At 41.3% G+C, this 20,001-nt stretch overlaps 1 protein-coding gene and 2 non-coding genes across 3 annotated transcripts; 2 read left to right on the top strand and 1 right to left on the bottom strand.

The window, feature by feature from the left end:
* Positions 1–1,357: 1,357 nt before the first annotated feature.
* On the top strand, positions 1,358–1,431 carry TRNAN-GUU (transfer RNA asparagine (anticodon GUU)). The gene has a single exon. It is a non-coding gene; the product is annotated as a tRNA-Asn (tRNA).
* A 205-nt stretch (positions 1,432–1,636) lies between these two features.
* Positions 1,637–1,709, top strand: TRNAV-AAC (transfer RNA valine (anticodon AAC)). The gene has a single exon. It is a non-coding gene; the product is annotated as a tRNA-Val (tRNA).
* Positions 1,710–3,553: 1,844 nt separating this feature from the next.
* Positions 3,554–19,961, bottom strand: USPL1 (ubiquitin specific peptidase like 1). Its single transcript, XM_052671266.1, has 9 exons — positions 19,858–19,961; positions 15,410–15,576; positions 14,733–14,861; positions 12,968–13,616; positions 10,669–10,755; positions 10,141–10,270; positions 8,937–9,062; positions 8,116–8,276; positions 3,554–6,924 (listed from the first exon to the last, which is right to left on the bottom strand). Exons 2-9 carry the CDS (start codon positions 15,503–15,505, stop codon positions 5,030–5,032), a joined length of 3,273 nt encoding a protein of 1,090 aa, XP_052527226.1. The 5' UTR covers positions 15,506–15,576; positions 19,858–19,961; the 3' UTR covers positions 3,554–5,029.
* Positions 19,962–20,001: the final 40 nt, after the last annotated feature.

Below are 20,001 nucleotides of genomic sequence, written 5' to 3'. Positions count from 1 at the left end.
AGAATGTTTTTGGTATGACTGTCCAACAATGAGAGTTGCAGGAAATTGCCTGCACTCATTGCAGCCCCCAGTCCCAGGCAGGGGCGATGCTGTTTTTCCCCCACTGCTGCTGGATCCCCTCTGCTTGCTGCATCACTGCTGGAAACCCTCATCTTGCTGTGTTAGGAACATAAACCTGACACATAGAGCCACGGAGCCCATGGAAACGTGCAAAGCCAGCAAGTTTCTCCCGTTGCACTGTGAGACCTCCAGCACATTAATCTCCTTCTCTGAAAATCTTTTGTAGAAATGCTCTCAGACAGAACAGGAAAGGACTGAGCGCAGACCTATAAATAACTTGTGGGATGTGTTTCTCCACTTATGATATCTGCTCAGCTCGGCACAAAATCTCCAGTGAAGTGTCCAAACTAAATTCAACATGGGAAGTCCTACATACAAGTGTCACAGGATACAGGTTGTTTGATCGCTTACTGATTTCAAGTGTAGACTCGTATACACCCTCCATAGAATCATTACGGTTGGAAAAGGCCTCTAAGATCAAGTCCAACTGTCAGCCTATCACCACCATGCCCACTAATCACGTCCCTTAGAGCCATGTCTGCACAGCTCTTGAACACCTCCAGGGATGGTGCCATCACCACCTCCCTGGGCAGCTGTGCCAATACCTCACCACCCTTTCTGAGATGAAATTTTTCTTACTCTCCAACCTGAACCTTCCTTGGTGCAACTTGAGGCCGTTTCCTCCCATCCCATAGCTGTTTCCTGAGGCCCACCCCCACCTCTCCACACCGTCCTTTCAGGCACTTGTAGAGAGCAGTAAGGCCTTCCCTGAGGCCTAATGGCTTTGGCAGGGTTCTTAAACATGTGAGAATGAATTTTGGCTCCTGTTCCTCAAGTCCCTTGTCCCAATTAGCCCTTTCTTAATAGAACTTCAGGACGTTTGGATGCTTCAGCCATGCACTCACTGATCAGCACGTGCTAAATTTTGTCTTCCTCTCTCTTGGAGTACACTCATTGGTCTTTGCTGGGTTTTATGAATCTGAGAGGCTACCAGGCTTCCACCTGCAGCTCCCTGCCCCCAGGCACAGCTGTAGGCTGTATTTTCTTCTGCTTGTCTGCTGTTTCCCTCTCTGTATGTAGAAGGTTGTAGAAACAATGGAGATTTAAAAAGAGAGAGAGAGAGAGAGAGAGAGAGAGAGAATGAATATTCCTAAATTCTTCAGATTAAAAAAGCTAATCGGTGTCTTTAGATTAAAAAAAAAAAAACAAAAAGAAAAACTTGAAACGTTTATCAGCCACCCAGGAATATGGAGTGATCAGTGATCAGGAGGACCTCGTAAGGTGGAATGTTCAGCGGGTCTCTGTGGCGCAATCGGTTAGCGCGTTCGGCTGTTAACCGAAAGGTTGGTGGTTCGAGCCCACCCAGGGACGGATGCGCTATTTTATTTCTGCGGTTCTTTTCCTCCCTGTGGCAACCAGCTGCTGCTTGCCTCCGGCTTGTGGCTGTGGAAGCTGCCCTCCGTTCTCCCCCTCCGTTTTTGAAGAGTTGATACAGCTGAAAGCGCAAAGAGCAGGCGGCCAGCGCTCGGTGGAGCTGCCCTGAAGGTGAGCTCTGGGAGCACTTCAGACATGGGAAGTTTCCGTAGTGTAGTGGTTATCACGTTCGCCTAACACGCGAAAGGTCCCCGGTTCGAAACCGGGCGGAAACACCAACTTTTTCGCGTTTTTCCCTCCCTCTTGTTTTGCAAACGTCCATTTTCCTATTCTATAAAACCGCTGCTGCGAAAGCAAGTGCAGCGTGGTTTTCTGCACGGCCTGGTTCACTCGGCACAAAATAATTTTTCCCCTCTACGTGAAAGGACAGACTACAGGAGCATTGAAACAGCTTCAGTGAAGGTGGGACAGCTTTGTAAAGGGTGCGAGGTTCCACCTCGCTGTCACTGCTTGCACCCAATATACTGTAGTCGCAAGGGGTTTTTGCTCGTCTGAGCCTGAGGACAAGTCGAGTTGGAACTGAGCTACAGGCAGTCGGCAAGAACCTTTATGGCAGCATAAAGCATTTAGAACTCTGTTCTTCCCATGGAGGAAAGAGGAATGGGGTGGATTCCCACTAAAGCAGTTTCAAACGCCCTGAAAATCCAACTTGTCACAGCTTTCTGCACTGCTTGCAGTTCCGGCTCTGCTACACCAGAGCCAGCTCACATCTTGGTATGGCAGGGCCGTGCTGAATCGCGTAATCGCGTTAGTCTTTCCCTGTGTCTTACACCTATACTTAGACTGCATAAGCTCCTCTGCTCCCAGCTGTGTCCTGGGGGATGTTGCAGCAGAGCACACGCTCAGGAGCTGCGCGCAGGAGGCGAGTGCTCCAACTTCAAGGGCAGATTCAATGATATAAACCAGCTCTGCAAAAGAAAGAGACAAAGCACAACCGCTCCCCATCGACACGCTGTTGGGGGGCAATAATTGTTCAAGCCAAAAAGCAATGCTGGATGAAGAATTAATGGCAATAGCCCATTAAAAACATCAAGACCAAAATCAGGTTAGTAACCAGCCAGTGTCTACAGCAGAATTCCCACAGGTATTCTGCCTGGTTGGGGGGTGGGGTGGGGGAGGGCAGAGGCTGAAAATCTGTCAGAAAACTAAGGCTTCATGGTTTTATTAATGACACAAAGCTGAATGTCCAGCCCGCATTTTAAATCTAGTCTCAAACAAGAAGCAACCACAGAATTCCAAACTCTTGCTTTGGTCAAGGAGTTTTCATTTAAGAACACAGATGAATTTTCACTTGCGTGGAATCAACTGCAGTAAAATATTTATGCAAGTAAACCAACGAAGTGCACAGCAACATCTTTCACTTTCAGGGGAAAAAAAAAAAAAAAAGAGAAGCAAAAACTTGCACCAGTGACACATATTTCCAATTTCAATCTTAAGTGCTATTTATTTGCCCCTGGAGCTTTTACACACACTGTACCCCACACTGCTGCATACCAAGGACTCCATTTGTCAGTTTGCAGATGTTGGCAGTGGTGACCATGTATTTTTTTTCTGCCTAGGCAACACGTGCACAGCAGATGTACCTCATATCCTCTTTCCTTGCTATTAACCTCATCACACTCCTTGCAGCAGGGCTGCCTCATCTCCTTTCACAACCTCCACCTCCTATATCCCACTGAAGAGGGGTCTTTTCTTCGTTATGTATCGCGCCAACCCCAGGAGAACAGCTTCACCCATCCCTGAGTCTGTCATGTCCTGAGTCAGCAGGGAGGCAGTTCCCATATCACAGCTGCAAGGAGCTGCAGCCCAGTGCACTGCAGATGGTCTCTATGCTGGAAGCAGTTCCCCACTGCTTAGGGAAACCCCTGCAGCAAGCAATTAGTGGTAATGACACACTGCTCTTCTGTGGTTTGCACAACCACGGGTTGGAAAACTCCCCAGGAAAATCCTATTACCCCCTCAAGGCTTGTCGATTATTTGCTGTTAAGTCAAGCTCTAATTTTGGTCAACAATTTATTTTATTTTTTTTCTTTTTACAAAGTGAACAGACCAACAAACATTTCACCAGCAGAACAGTGGTACTTCACATGGAGAACCCACTGATTTTTTATTGCAACGTACCAGTCACAATATCTAAAACAAAGAGGAGCTCCACCTCTTTACAAAGACTCCAAGAATGAAACCAGTAATTGTCTGAAGTGCCAATTCAATAAACATGTATGCAATTACAACAGAAACAACTTGTCAAGGTGCATTCAGTGCCATTGACAGATTCTCAATCACTTACTGAACCTGGTTCAAGCTATCAAGGACCATTTACATCTGTAGCCATGCTTTGTAATGACAATTATGTTCAAAACACATCTATTTGAAGATAAGACATTTTAAATTCAGGATAGAAAGGAAAAAATATAGAGTACCTCTAGAAGTAACTGAAACAAAGACTTGCTGATGAAATTCTCATTATCACACGTACTAGAAAAACATACAGTTACTCCAATTCAGCAGACAGAACCTCACCTCTCTATCCGCGATTTCCAAAGACTCCCACCTAGCAAAATGACAGCCATACACAGACCCAGAAACGCCACAATGTCAGTGATCTTCTCTCTCTTCCTACTCAGTGTGTCTTGCCATGTTCTCTGTAAGTTTTGTCCTATGGATCTTGCCTCTCCTTGCCCTTCGCTTGTATACAGATAGGGGTGGGCTGCCCTAAGGACAACAGCAGTAAGTGCTAATTCACAGTTCCACTCTCAGAAATCTTTCTTTCATTAGTGAATTCGCAGCAATGCATGAATAAAAGTTACATTGGGTATCTCTTAGCACAGCAAACTCTAGCCCAGATCTTATTTAATTTACTTGAAGAAAATGACCCGGCTCTGAATAATGTTCAGTCAAATTATATTTTCAATTACCCAGGATGAAAACCCAGCAGGTGCCCTAAGTTCAAAGGGAAGTACTAGTATTTGCATCAGTCCTTCTTCGGATCCAGGGAAGGGGAGCTTACAGAACAGTAATTCTCAAAAACTCCAAAGTATCACCATTTGAGTTGAGAGTTGCATACAATCTTTGCAGCAAAGGAGACAAAAATCCATTATTACAGAATGGTGGGTTTTTCCCCTAAATACTGGACAAAGAGACTTCAGGAGTTGGGTGATCCTGAAAAACAGATCCGTGTTACCTAAAGTACTCCTCATGCCATTACAACACCTAGAATACTGAAGTCTGTTATTTTTCAAACCCAATAAAACATGGGTACATTTCCCATATTAAAAGCAGCAAAAAAGTTAAGACTCATAGGAGCTGTGTTTGAATGCATCATTATATCTGCTAAAATAAGGGTTTCTTAAAAAAACAAAATGCCTCAAAGCACTTTGCCTGCTACAATAAAGTTTTAAGAACAACTGCAGTGGAAAGTGTTCAAGTACAGCCAGGGTGCAATTAAACTTGTTAGAAAATATAATTTAATAGCCATTTGTTTCAAAATATACATAATGTTGGAAAAAAAAACCCACAACCCTAATAAACCAAACATTCACCAAGTTTCAAAGAGCGTCTCATCAAAATGAGGTACATCTATGTCACCTGCCATTGTGGTTGGTGCTGAAATGGAGAACAGGTCTTCAAGGATATCTTCCCTTGTGGGACTCTCAAAACCAAATTTTTTCACACTGGATTTGCTCACTGTGTGTTCATAATTACTGCCCTTTTCAGGACTGTAATAACTGTGGTCCTCACTTGTCAGTGCTGCATGAGATACGCTGGTCTTCTCAGCAGGCTCTGCTGGTGCAGCACTGCTGCTATTTACCATTTCCATATACATACATTCATCTTCACTTTTTGGAACCTCTGAGGAAGCAACAGTTGAAGTAGGGGACAGTAATTCTGCCAGTATTTCATCATTACTATTATGGCTACTGCATCCTGAGTTCACACTGAATTCAGACGAATTATCGGCAGCATCAATGTGATACTGCAGTTCCCTTAAAAAGCTCTGCAGTAATTCACTATCATTATGAGATTCAGTCTGTGAAGGGGCACTTGCATAGCTAGCAACAGGTTTTCCACGTTTCGCCTGTTCCACTGCTAGCCTGTCTAGTGAAGCCAACTTCTTCTTTTTAGCATTAAGCTTTTTTAACAGTTTCAGGCGAAGCTTCCTTGTTTTGTCACTATCTGACTCTTCTGCCTTCACGGAATTATAGCTAGGCGGATGGACCTGAGTTGTTTTACCAGAGCTACCCACAGTACTGCCTGACTTATTCCCATTCAGGCCTTCCGTAGCATTATGATTCTGGGGAAGACAAGTGCCTTGAGAAAATCCTTTGAACTTCGATAAACAGTGAGCATTATTACTCCGAGGAAGCACTGATGTTAGGGACTGAGATGCTCTGCGTTCACCTCTGCCTTGAAATCCACCAAAGTTACTTGCTCCTTTAACTGGCAACCATGTGTCACTTAACTTCTGCACGGAGGGAGTTTTGCAGCTTCTTTCATTCTTGGGCATCGAGGCACTTGAAGGCAGAAAAGAAGTATTCTTGCTTAACAGTTTTTTTACCCAGCTTCCTACAAATCCTCTTTTTTGGTCTTTCTCTGAAGGCTGAAAGGAATTATTATCAGCAGAAGAACTTGTAACCTGAGAATGAACTGCAATTTTGCTTGCACCTTTCAGGTCAGGTGATTTTTCTACAACATTCTCTACTGGTGGCAATTTACAGTTTATCTCTTGTCCTGAACTTAAACCACGTTCTCCATTAAGTAAGTTAGCTTTACCATCTGTGCTTTGAGCAAATAATGAGTCAGATGGGTTGGGGTCATGTTTTTTGGGTACAGGAGGAGTAATACTTGCTGGATTCAACTCTTGCAGAGATAAGCAAATGCTGGAATTTTCAGATAGCGTGTTTTTATCATTCATAGGTACATCAGTTCCAATGAGCTCCCCTGGATAGGGAGTGTTAGGTGAAAAAGCCAATTCTTGCTTTTCCCTTGAGCTCATTTCAACAACAAGGTTATTTTCCATCATCTTTCTGTTCAGCATTGATTTACCCTCTGAGTCAAGTGGAGTTTCTTCAAGAATCTGAGCTACAAGGTCATCACGGGCAAGATTTTCTAAGCCACAGTGTGCCCTTTCACCCTCAGCTACCCGCTGCTGTTTCTCATCTGGAATTCTCACAGAATCTTCTTTGTGATCTTCTGCAGGTATACTGTGTACAGCATTATCAAAACCGTGGTGCAACACTGTGGAATTTAACTGCACATTATTAATAGTAGAATCTTCAATATGTTTACTCTGATGCCGTGAATTCTGTTCTTCTGGCAAGTGGGATGCTTTCCTTTCCCAGATGACAATATGAATCTCTGTCGGAGGAACTTCAAATCTTTTGTGTCTCCTGCAATACGGACCCTTTAAATCATCACATTCAAGCCAAGTTCCTGAAAAATAAACAACAACCAGTGCAGTGACTAAGAGGCTTTTGAAATTGAAGTCTCCATCTTCTGACACTTGTCAAGCATTTTTATTAACCTGACAAGCAGTAATTATATTTTCTTCTCCTTCATTCTGTATTATATCAGAGGAAAACCGGGAGGTTTCCACTGTAAAAAGATCACCCCAAGCAGAATTTGCAGCAATATTATTACAAGTCAGACAAGGTCTACTGAAAAACAAAGCTAAGTTTTTTTTGCCTGAGCTAATAAGGCTGACGTCTTGGCTAAAAATACTGCACACGTCTGAGCAAAGAGCCACCTCTTAAGCTTCTTGGTAGAACTTTTCATTCCTTACATGGAAGGCACGGGGGTTTAAGAGAAACTGCTCATTTTGTGAATTTGCCTCATCATCTGCAAATTGTTCATCAAGTATTTTACTGCTTGAAATTTTTTAAAACAGACACAGACCACATACACACGATGCTTAGGATATTCCTTACTAGGTGCTTCCTTACCAGCTGCTTCCTCTTTCTTTTTTAATTAAACTCAGGTAGTATGACTTACACAATTTTCATACTGTTAAAACATTTGATAAGGCTGCACTCCACTCTCTCTAGAGAAGCACAAAAATTAGATACCATCTTTTTACCATCTGCAATTTCAGAGTTCCACTCAGATGAAGCTCTGCTGCCACCAATGCTATAACCATCATACCACTGACAATGTTTCCATCATGCATGTTTGCCTCCCACCCCTCAGCTGCAGCTAAGTTCAGGAATGAATACAAACTTCATTAATTCTGTTAGTTCCACACATTCCCCAATTTCCAGTCAAGAAAGGACCAACTATCGGCTTCAAAATAACTGATGCTATTTGTCCAACAGCCGTGCTTAGACTGTTCACTGTTTTTTTGTTTTGTTTTTTAATTATTATTAAACTTTTACAAAGTTTTGAAAGGAAATGACTCTACCCAAATAACTTCTGCCCATGAAGGCAGAACACTGCTGAAGAAGTCAGTTAAATCAAAACTAAACCTTCACCCTAAATAACAAAGTTCCTACAATGATTCACAAAATCCTAAGTTTAGGATGCAGACAAAATAAATCCTTGTTACTGTCTGACTATCCAATAACCCATGAAACACTACTTGATGTAGTACTCAAAGTACTGTTTGTACACAGACCTAATGTTTCTTACCATCAGGATCCAATGACCAGGTTATGAAGTGCTTCTTACGCATTTCATACTGAATAACAGATGTTATTTGGTAGATTTCTTCTTCAAGCTGAAATGAGTAACTCTTCAGGTTGTTATGTGGCAAGCCTTCTACGAAATGGAACATTAGTACTGAGGGTACTCTATTAAGGAGACAATAAAGAAACAGTTTGTTACAACAAAATAGTGACAAAAATTCCTTAACAAAAGCTTTGTGCAAGGCATTTCAAGAGTTCTGCCCTTACTATTCTGTTTCTACACGGCACTCTTACAATTGTGCTGTACTCAAGGAAAAAGACATCTCCAACTGGATGCTCTATTTTGTGAAAGATGAGGGGAGAAAAAAGAAGGCAAAATATGTACAGGACTTTGGGTGTGGGGAAAAGGTGAGAAAAAACAGAAGACAACTGCATCATAATCATAGTACAAAAAGACATTGTTCCCAAGGCAAATAAATAAATAGGTGAAAATAGTTTTATTCACCAATCCCAAAATCTCAGCAGAAATGCTGAGATTGGCTATCAGTTGTTGACTTTTACTACTGAGTAGAAAGCATGACCTAGCTCAAACCTATGTGCTAGTCAGCGTGTTAAAAACTGTTCCTTCTATGCTTCATGTAAAAACCATCTGCAGTTTCAGCCTTTAAGGAATACCTAACATCTAAAGAAGTACTTATCAGAGCTTAAAGCTTTTCATCTGTAAACCCAAGACAACAGTTTAGTTTTGAAAGTGATACTATGTTCAATACATGAAATCACAGAATTTTATCCATTTTATTTTCAAGTTCATTTGTCAAAACTCACTTTTCCAAAATCATCTGTCTTCTTTGAGATCTATCACTGCAGTTATTGCACGGAGCAACATGAACAGCATTAAGTGGATGCCAATCAGGGATTACATTTGTGAACGTTGTTAGTGTTTTCCTACATCTGGACACACACATACACAGAGTAAGACAATTTGCTGATTAGAAAACAATGAATATTTGCAGTTTACAAGGGGAAAAAGTTGCACGTTATGACAAAGCTAAATTCTATTCATATTCATGCCATTTGCATGTATTCCTCTGTGATTACACTCTATCCAAGACAGCGCTGAATTCAGTTCTGCCACACATTATCAGTCACCATTTGCTCTCAGCAGCTCTGCAGCCTCGAGCAGAGCATTATATGCTCCTTCTCCCTTAGCATGTTATCTCTGCTTCCTTTTTAAGGAATGGTAGAGCTTCCACAAGGATCTGTGCAATTCACTAGCTACTGCGATGTCTCAAGGAGAGAAGGAAGTGGTCACTATCTCACAATGCACACAGTACAGTGTCTTGTTTAAAAAAACAACCAACAAACCAACCAATCAAAAAACCCAGCACACTCAGAGCATAGATTACAAAGAAGTTGTATTGGGTGAAAATACAATGTATGGGATATTAAATAATGTAGTTTCTTCCTTAGCTGCAGAAAAGACTCCTCTATAATTGCTCTAGTGGAGAGAAACAGGCATTTTTCAAATAAAATGAGCTGTCTCATAAAGATGAGGTCCCTTTCTCTGGGCTCTAACAGCCTAAGTGACCTGTGGCTACATGAATTACACCAACCCTCAAGAAATGACTTGCCTGTAACACTATTTTAAAACACATTAAAATCTCTGATTCTTTTCAATCCCAGTGTACATTACAGATATCCTTCAATAGTAAAAGCATGCTAGGCACATATTCTGTAGAACAGCAACAACCTGTGTATTCTCAGCACAAGATCAGAGCGAGCATGGCCAGCCACTTGCTGTTACCTATTATTTCTTTCTTAGTTAAGAGATAATGTGGTTTCCTAAGACACTGCACAGCAGTAAACCACTTGCAAATGTCAAACTGAAGAAGCAGTTCACATAAAACTTCACCCAGAAACTTAAGCTATACAAGACCTGGAGATGCAAAGAAAAGTCTTTTATTACATGCAGATTCAAAGCTACAGTAGGACAGTTAAAGAGAAGGCACATTTATAAAAAAAATCTCACCGGTCCAGGTATTTGTAGCCACAGCACATGCATTCAAACTTCCATGAAAATGAATGCAAAAACAGTTTCTCAGCTTGCTGATCCTGTTTTAAGAGGAGAGGGAGTGCGAACACTGGACTTTCCTCCTTACCTTCAAAGACAGGGAGAAAAAACAGTTGCTGAATTTGAAATAAGATTTCAGTACTTCAAAAGGGAAGATAAGCTCACTGCAACGATTGCAATTCAGGGCATCCCTCTAAAGCTCCCAGCAAAGGGATTGATCCGTGTTACCTGGCTGTTCTCAATGACAGTTTCAGGAATGCAGCATAGTTACAAAAACCTGCCTACACTCTGAAAAACAGCGAGGGACAAACCAGCTAATCACACAGCACACTGTGTGTATGGCACAAACTAACAAACGTTTGACTTACAGGGTGCCTTGCATGCATCATACAGATGTATTTTTATGAACTGACACGCTAAAAGTCTTTAGATGTACAGTTTCCTGAAAATAAGTACTGAGGTGCTGCTTGTTAGGTAATTACTTACCTAATTCACACCTAAGCTGTGGCTGAAGCTGTATAAAAATTTGGTTTCTTATTTCATTGAGAAGCAATTCTGCTTTAGGAAGAACATCTGTAGAAAAAAAAATACACATGCTTTCATGTATTTATGTGCAACACCTTTCACACACATGTAACCCTAACATGAGCTCATTATGTACAGATATCTTTCACACTGATCTACACTTGTCTAGAACTGCTGGTAAAATAGTCACTGCTCAGTATCAATTGATCTGAAAATTACAGATTGCTTTATAGAACTTGAATGCTAACCCAAAATAACTTCATCTGACTTAAATTCTCACCAAGAATGTGTACCCATAACTGGGGCTCTTTCCAACTTGGGATATTCGATGATCCTGTTCTAGACAGTAGTAACACGTAAGATTAATGGAGTCGAACATTACAAACCACAGAGGTTCAGAGATTAAGACTAGATTTTAAAACCTAAACATGAAGACCAAAGCACAGAGATTTGCTTACATGTTTGTAATGACATCATAGAATTCATTATAAAAATACTTAAATGCTAAATACTAAATTCCTAAGTCAGTATTTTCAACATTAAAAACCTATTTGTAAAATCACATATTTATCTTACTATGTATTTGCAACTTACAATGTCTATACACATACATTAAGCATATGAAAGAACACATCTGTTACTACACAATCATGATCACAAATCACACCAATTAAAGGAAGGATTTAGAACAGCTGTGGGAACTACTTCTTACTTTAAAAAATTACGTGTTTAAAAGGTAAAAAACATTTTCTTGTATCTCAATTGCTTTTGTTTCAAAACATAGTCATATGCAAAAAAAAAAATACTGAAAAAGTAAATAAAAGAACAAAAATACTACAGCTGTTTTCCACAATAGCACTCTTCATCCGATCCCCTTTCCGTTCCTGCCAAAATGAGCCAACTTCTTTTGCAGTAGTTCCTGGAAATGAAATGTTTCAAACATCACCGTATTCCACCAGCCATTCTAAGGGAAGCAAACCAGCACACCCACTTTAGGATGCTTCCATACCAGAGTTTCTTTGCAAACACAGCAGTAGCACAACAGAAAGGAAAAATAACATCTTGGCTGTTGCAATAGTAGAGGGCTTCCAGGTAACATCTGAAACCCCCAAAATCAAACAGACCTTCTGGCAAATAATATACGAACCTCTAGAGAATTTCTTTGGATATTTTTTTGTGTGTGTGTGCCTCTGTAAAGTACTGTTCTCTCTGCCACGTGGTGGATTAAAACCTTTTTGATACACTCACTATTCTTTCCAGTAAAGATATGATATCCTTTAAATTATCTAGTGCTGTTCTATTACTATATTCTGTCATACTGAAACGTACACTTTTCCTGGAAGACCTATTGAAAAAGAAATTCATGAAGGGTACTGGCTAGCCAAAGGTCTGCAGTAATTCTCTGAAGGGTGATTGCTTAGAAGTTCAGGCTTATGACTCCACTGGGTCCATTCCAAAGGACTAGGAAAAATAAATCTTAGTTTAAGAGCCTTACACTGAATCCACCATATGGAAAGTGATCAAAGGCCAAACTATCAGACTGCAGCATCACATCCTCCTCTCACTCCCACTGTGCTACCTGAAAGTTTGCCCCCAGCTGCTCTCCACTGTCCCTGTGCTTAGAGGCTACTACTTTCAAATCAATTAAGCTGCGTATCTGAGTACTTTCTAAGTTTTTCCAGACAGCATAAACCAGGTTAAAACCTTTTGACTAATTTTGACTAAAACAGGTTTCACCCTCAGCACAGCTAGCAGACCGCAGGGGAAGCATTTCTTCGACGAACAGAGCTGGAGCCAGAGAAGAACATGTTCCCAGCTTGAATATTTTTGGTGTGATAAGGCAACTGTTCATTACACAGTGACATAAACCACATGCAAACCAATCCTGAAGATTAAGATTAGAAAAATAATGCAATAATTAACCAACAGAGAAGAAGGAAACAAAGTACGGCTCAATCACATAATTCACAAGTTTCCTACTTTGGTTATGACCAAAAAAAAAATATATATATATATATCAAGAGATCCTTTGTATTTGATGTTTACTTTCAAAGTGCACACATTCATCCCAAGAAAACAATTGCAGGGGTTACTGGGAGTCTGTGAGCTAAAGCACACAATCCTGCAAATTCATAGTACTGAGATGTACCTGATTCATTTGTGATCTTGAAATAGAAAAGAGGCATTTTTAAGTGCATTGCACTAAATTCCTTAATCAGATCAGTCTGAATATGAAAAAATAGTAGCTGAATGAACTCACCTTTTACTTTACTCCTTTTACAGGTATTCAGCAGAACAGTTGCTTGATTGTATTTTGTCAAGAGCCTTTGGAGTAAACATTTTTCATCATCTTCTACTAGAGCAAATTTTAATGCTTCTAAGTGGACCAGTGCAGACAAAACACAATCTAACCAACAAAGATTATACTTGTTTCTCCACTGAAGACATAGATCTGTGTTACTTGTGGAACAGTTACTGTCTCTGAGCAAAACTTCAGTTGTTGCTGAGCAGTGAGTAGAGTTTGGCAAGAGTTGTGTTCTGGAGCTAAAATTCTTAGGCGGACTTTCTTGCTGACCATTGGTGTTGGAGGTTGTTTCAAAATCCACCCTGTGATTGATGGATTCCTCGTTACTGGATTTTTGTTGGCCATTTTCTAACACGTCACATACACTCGACTGAAGGATACATAAGCTGTCACCACAGTTTTTGACAACAGGGTCTGTGTTAATAGTCTGCTCAACATTTACCACATCATTAGTTCTTGTCAGTTTTGGATTTGATTCAATAGGAGAAAGGTCACTGGTATCATACAATTTCCTTTTCTTATCATTAGATGGAACTTGAAGATTTTCTGAATCAGCAGAAATAATTATGCTGTTGAATGGTTTGTAACCAAGTGGGTAGATACACTACAGGAAAAAAGAAAAGTTACAATGAAATCTAGAAAGTCATTTCAGGTGAACAAAGAGTTAAAATAACAACTAATGAGATCCTCAAATGGAATGTAGGACTTGCACAGAATGATACTTCATTGAAATGAATACGTACATTCAACGTATGCAAGAGAAATTGAGCATTTTTATCCAACCACTGTCTTATAGATAATTGTGAAGTGTATCTATGAGTAGTAACTTCCAGTCCCAGAAAGACACTTCAATTTTGTTAAGGAGAGTTCTCTCATTCTGTAAAATCCACTCCAGCAGGGTACATATTTGGGATTATTAACATTTGCTGGGAAGATTACTAGTATTAAAACTAGCAGGGCCAGTTAGCCTGATATATTTCAGCTTAGCCTGATATATTAAACCATGCATTGGTAGGGTCATAAAATATGCTATTCTCAACTAGTAATATACAGTCAAACATACTATTTCCCATTTCCAAACCAACACCTTGATTATTTTAAAGTGGGGTGACGGATGCGGGACACAGCTTGAAGACATCTAGCCCTTGTATTCTACTCATTTAAGGGCACCATTCCACATGACTTTGCTATACCCTCCCTCCCCACACAGCAGAAGGGAGAGGCAGCAAACCACCAGTCAGATATTAAGAAGCCCAGAAATCTAGCTAAAGCTAAACTTAAAATGGAAAAGTGTTGAAAGATACGTAATTCCTATTACAAACCTGTGTGCATTACTTGAACGGGAAAATTGGAGACTCACAGCTTTATGAGTAAAGCATCAGATAAATGCATTTGCCAATTTTGGCTTCATATTCTGGTTCATACAACGATTTGTTTAGTATCACTTGTGTCCCCTTGTTATGTGAAACAAACTCTACCTTACTCCTTTTAATCTGCTCCCTTTACTCTTCAGAATAGCTAGTTGTGCCGACCACCACATACACAGAGGTTTGCTATGTTTTTGTCTATATTACAAGCAAACACCATTCAGAATATAACATCAAAGGCATCATATTTCAACAGTCTGCTCACTACCAGTCAAATCTTGAATTTAAGATGTTTAACCGTTACTGGCAAAGGCCTCTACACTAGCAAACAGGACTGTTAATTAGAGTAATACCTGAGGGTTTTCACAAAGATAAATGGACTCTTGAAAATTGATGCGGTAAGTCCGTAAAACTTGAACCTGGCCCTTCTCTTTGCAGACTGGACAATAGTCAGGTGAAGTTTTTTCCACAGGAGCATGGCTCTAAAAAAAAAGAAAAAAAAAATGCATAAACTTACATTTGTTAATATAGTGTCCCAAGTTAAGACATATATACGCAGATAGAAAAGCAACGACTAGCTTCTAAGCATGTAACACCTAACTCAACATTAAAAAATAAAGCAGATAGGTTTTGTCCTTGTAAATAAGATACAGTCATAGTGTAGAGCAAACTACACAAATTTATCTTTTGATTTAAGCATTCAAATCTTTAGTATCTTTGACAATACAACTAGGTAACATTTCATTCTACTTATACTAAAGCAAGGGACTTAGAGCCAAGGTACACATGCTCAGATCTTTGAAATATGAAGTAATATACATAGAAATGCACAGTCATAAATACAGCACCAGTAAAAAGTTCAGACACAGATCTATTTAGAATCTTTCGCCATTGTTACAGATTTCCGTGGAAAATAATGTTGAGGGTTTTTGTTTTTGTTCTTGTTTGGTAAAATAAGACCAATTAAATATCTCTCAAAACAGAGAAAAAATATGAACTTTGCACAGATGTAAAATAAGTTTCAACTGACTTTTCCCAAATACCCCACCATGTGGAGTGTCGATTTCCCTATACCAGTCCCTTGTCCAATCACGCGCAAACCATTTGTAGTCTTCTGGGTATCCATCCCTCTGAGCCACTGGCTAATTTATCTCACTTGTAACAATGTCATGACCACTAAGGATTTTTCAAAGACTCCTGAAAAATAAGAAGTGAATACAACAATTAAAGAAAAATTCAGTTAAATTTTTTTTTGGGGGGGAGAAAAATACACCAACAATAATGCAGCCCATACTAACTGCAGTAATGACATCAGAGGAATGTTTTCTTGACTCAAAATACATGTTTTCTAGCACGTATAATGAACTCAAAACTTTAAATTAAGCCACATACTAGATTTAACAGCTTTAGGCCATAAATTTGTTCACTTATCCACTCTCTACATGCTCAAGATCTCACTTACTTGTTAAGTGTGCTATACTGGGTGGAGATGCTTTGTCCAAGCATCTCAACTTACTATATTCTAACTCAGACAGAATTGATTTCCTTTACGAAGTGGCTACAATGAGATCTTGCACAGAGCTGTGGAGGAATATTAATAATTAAAAAAAATAATTAAAAGCCCAAACACCACTTCAGCTGTTTTCAGAGAAGTACAATTGGTGCATAATGAAGGAGAAGTTTAACTTGCAAATGTAACTGCTTCCAACTCCAAAGGGCACCCTGCTGTTACTGTCATTGTTGGGAAACTTCTCCCATTACTTTAACAATGTTATAGACTCACTAGCAAATACGAGCTCTTTTGCAGTATCACTGCTACGTAAATTTATTGCGTATTTTACAACTGACATCACATATTCCATTTTGTATGATTTCTTGAATTCAGGGCCAATTTTTGCCTTTCTCACCTATCATAACACATGCTTTTGTTGAGGAAGACTTCAGTACAGAGCACACATCAGCAAGCTGCTCCTTAAGCCTGCTTAAGACCATTCCCTCGCTGGCACTGATGCTAACAACCTGAATCAGCCAGAGAAACAGGTTTAAAACTACAGGGACCCAATGCTGCTCCTGCTGACTTAAAATGGAAGAATAACTACAATCAATATTTCTCTCCTTAAGATTCAGGAGGAAGACAGAGATGTTGAACAGCAAAGTCATCGAGGTTACTACCTTCCTTTGAGCCATAATTTCTTCTTCATTATTTCTACTGACCAACACTCTCTCTGACAGCACGATGCCCCTTCAACTCCATTTCATACTACAGAACTAACTCAGATTACAGTTCCTTTTGAAAAAAGACAGACTTGGATAGCTGTAAATACTAGTTTGATTCCAAATCACTCCTAATAATGGGCAAGGAGAGATTCTACAGAACTGGACAGGATGCTATAGGTCAACACTATGAATAACAACAACAAAGCGCAGCCTGTAAAATATAACAACTCTTTTCAAATCAATCCCCTACGACCACTTGAAGGGGTCAAAATGAGACGACAGTGTGTCCTACTGACACTTGCAATGCTTTCAGCAGCATGCAGAGATGACACATCCTACTTTATAAAATCAGAGGGTACAGTAAAAGGTGAGGACAGAAGCATCAAGCCACATGTGACTTTAGAGATCATGGTTAGTTTTCACGTAGGGCTTGAAGGTCTACAAACCACATGGTCCCAGACTCACTGCAGGCAAACATCAACTGATTAGGCTTTAAGTACACAGGTTTAATGGATTACAAATGAAAGCCAAGCACTCCAATTCTGTTCTCACACAGCAGCAATAGCACTATCTCAGTCCTCCAATTCTCTATTACCCTATATTTAGTCCAGATGGGAATTTGATTTCTTTATACAACAAATGAAGTTGTGCTTGTGTCAAACACACTAAAATAAATACTAACTGTGCATTCCATACTGTCACTAATGAGAAAATGTATCTAGCTTGTTCAGAGACTTTTATTCAAATGCTTTGCCTGAAGCAGTCTCAGGTCTCTAGACTAAATGAAATACGTAGATCACGTGCCTGGAACTCCAGGCAGTTTCTCACCATGTAAGTACAAATCATCTTCATACACTCAAAAAGGTGAGCAACACTAACCTAAAGGTAATTCTTTGTTAAGCACGCCTTGATTTTATAAACAATATTTGTTTCTTTGCAAGTCACAGCTTATTTTGCCATCCCTCTCAAAAAGAATGCGTTTCTTTTTTCCCCCTGGTTATTCTCTCTTTATGTTCCCTGTTACTTCTGCTCTCTTTTTTTTAAAGGAGAGGTACTGTTTTGAGATGCACAGTGTGCTCCCAGGTATAATAACCCAGCAGTAGTACTATGTTACCACAACCCATGCCTTTGATTGCATTGATGAACAGAATAAAGACTAACAAAATTGTTAACTGACCTTTTATTCCAGACACATGCAAAAAAAAAAGAGAACATTGGTCTGCTGGTCCTAGACGTGCAGACCAGCACCAAGCAGCCTGTGTGTACATCAGCATTTGTAACACTACAGCAAGCTACCAGCAGCCTTTGTACAGCTGTACCAAACTGGGCCACAGATCAGCAGCTGCCACGGAAAACAGCTACTTACAGACCACAGTGTCATACACTGAAAATCCCACTGCAGCAATGGGTAATATCTGTGTTAAGATATGAACGTGTTTTCAAGCCTACTGGGTTGTTTTGAAACTTTTACGCCACTTGTTTTATCCTGGGTACTTCAGAAATGTTATGCAAGCTGTGCTGTGGCCGTGGTACAATTATCAGGCAATGTTATGGCTCCTTGGACAGCTAAGTTGATCTAATGGCTCAGTATTGTCTATAGGGACATCTCTACATCTCTTTTCTCAGCTTTTCCCCTCCATCACGTTCTCTGTCAGCTCACCCTATGACCAGCCTTCCCATGAGCACAAAACAGCTGGAAATCCAGCAACAAACAGGAGTTTTTCCTGCTGTTCTAGTGTGTCAGATTGGTCTATAAGAAGATCTGTGGAGGTAACAGGGCAGAAGGAGGAGAACATGGAAAAGGTAGGTCATGGATTTCTACAACAAAAGGAATCTTGAAAGGAGCGATACCTGGGGAAACAGTACAACAAAACCAAAAATCAGTTACAAACTGTAGGGACAGAACAGTGATTATATCACAGAGGAAATTTTAGTGTTTAAAGATTAAAGGAATACTGAAAATGATGCTCCTGTAAGCCACTACCTTCTCTCCTGCATCAAAAAGGTACTGAAGAAAGAGAAGGGAAATAAACTGAAGTCCAAGGCAAAAAGTCACGCATATTGCCTGTGGTGTTAGCTAGATGTGTTTGTTACACAAGTCAGCTTTCTTTACCTGAGATGGCAACTATAAACACATCACACAGTTAGAAAAAACTGTAACAAAGCACAATGCAGTAAGCACAGCACCAACAGGACACACTGGCATCACACAGGCTGCATGTGGGGACACAGACATCGCCTTCCTGCAGAAAAGCCTAATGCAGGCTGAAGGAAGATAAAAACTGACCATACAATCATAGAATGGCCTAGGTTGAAAAGGACCACAATGATCATCCAGTTTCAACCCCCTGCTATGTGCAGGGTCACCAACCACCAGACCAGGCTGCCCAGAGCCACATCCAGCCTGACCTTGAATGCCTCCAGGGATGGGGCATCCACAGCCTCCTTGGGCAACCTGTTCCAGTGCGTCACCACCCTCTGTGTGAAAAACTTCCTCCTAATATCTAACCTAAACCTCCCCTGTCTCAGTTTAAAACCATTCCCCCTTGTCCTATCACCATCCACCCTCATGAACAGACGTTCCCCCACCTGTTCATACTCCCTTCAAAACATCTGATGACACCACAAAACAACTCAGCCTGCACTGTGATGGCTGCGCTGCTCCAGAAGTTTCTCCCGCAGCCAGATTTCTCCTAGTGAATGCTTTCACGGGGTGCAAGGAGGGACTGAGCATGTTACATGAGCCCTCCTAGGGGAAGATGGAGGCGATTTAGGTGCAAATACGGCCTAAGGGGACACAGATGTTCGGGGCTGCCCGAGGCAGGAGCTCGGGGCGGGGCTGGGAGCGGGCACAGCCTCTCCTCAGCACCCGGGGATGTGCTCGGCCGCCTCAGGGAGGCCTGGCCCGACCGCCCGGGTGTCAATCCGCATCGAGAGCGATCCACGCGCTACGGGAGGGCTGTGGGAGAAAGAATATATACCGTTAATTATCAAGTCAACGTGGGGAGCCAGTGCAGGTGGAACACGCTTAGACGCGCGCCCACACGCACACGTGCACGCACTGCCGTCTCGCTGCGTAGGCGTCCCACCCAGCCCCGCGATCAGCCAGCGTCACCCAAACACAGACACGCGCACCCTGAGAGCACAGCTACTGACATGAAATAGTCGGCATTTAGGAACGCGCGAGGCCGCCGTCTGGCCGCTAGCTCGGCGCACGGAGGCGGAACGCGGCCCGCAACCCCGCCGCACACCGCTACTCACCGACCGCCTCCAGCGGCGCTGCCGTCCGCGCGGGCCGCGCGCCGCTTCCGGCCGCCATGCCGTTCCCGGCAGCCAACGGGCGGGCGAGGGCTGCGCTGCCGCGGCGGGGCGAGCGGCGGAGGTATTCTCTCCTCCCCCCTTCCC

Source organism: Tympanuchus pallidicinctus, unplaced genomic scaffold, assembly GCF_026119805.1.
Source record: "Tympanuchus pallidicinctus isolate F22 unplaced genomic scaffold, pur_lepc_1.0 scaffold11, whole genome shotgun sequence".
Lineage (NCBI taxonomy): Eukaryota > Metazoa > Chordata > Aves > Galliformes > Phasianidae > Tympanuchus > Tympanuchus pallidicinctus.
The sequence above is the reverse complement of the archived record's forward strand: the minus strand, read 5'-3'. Positions and strand labels throughout refer to the sequence as shown.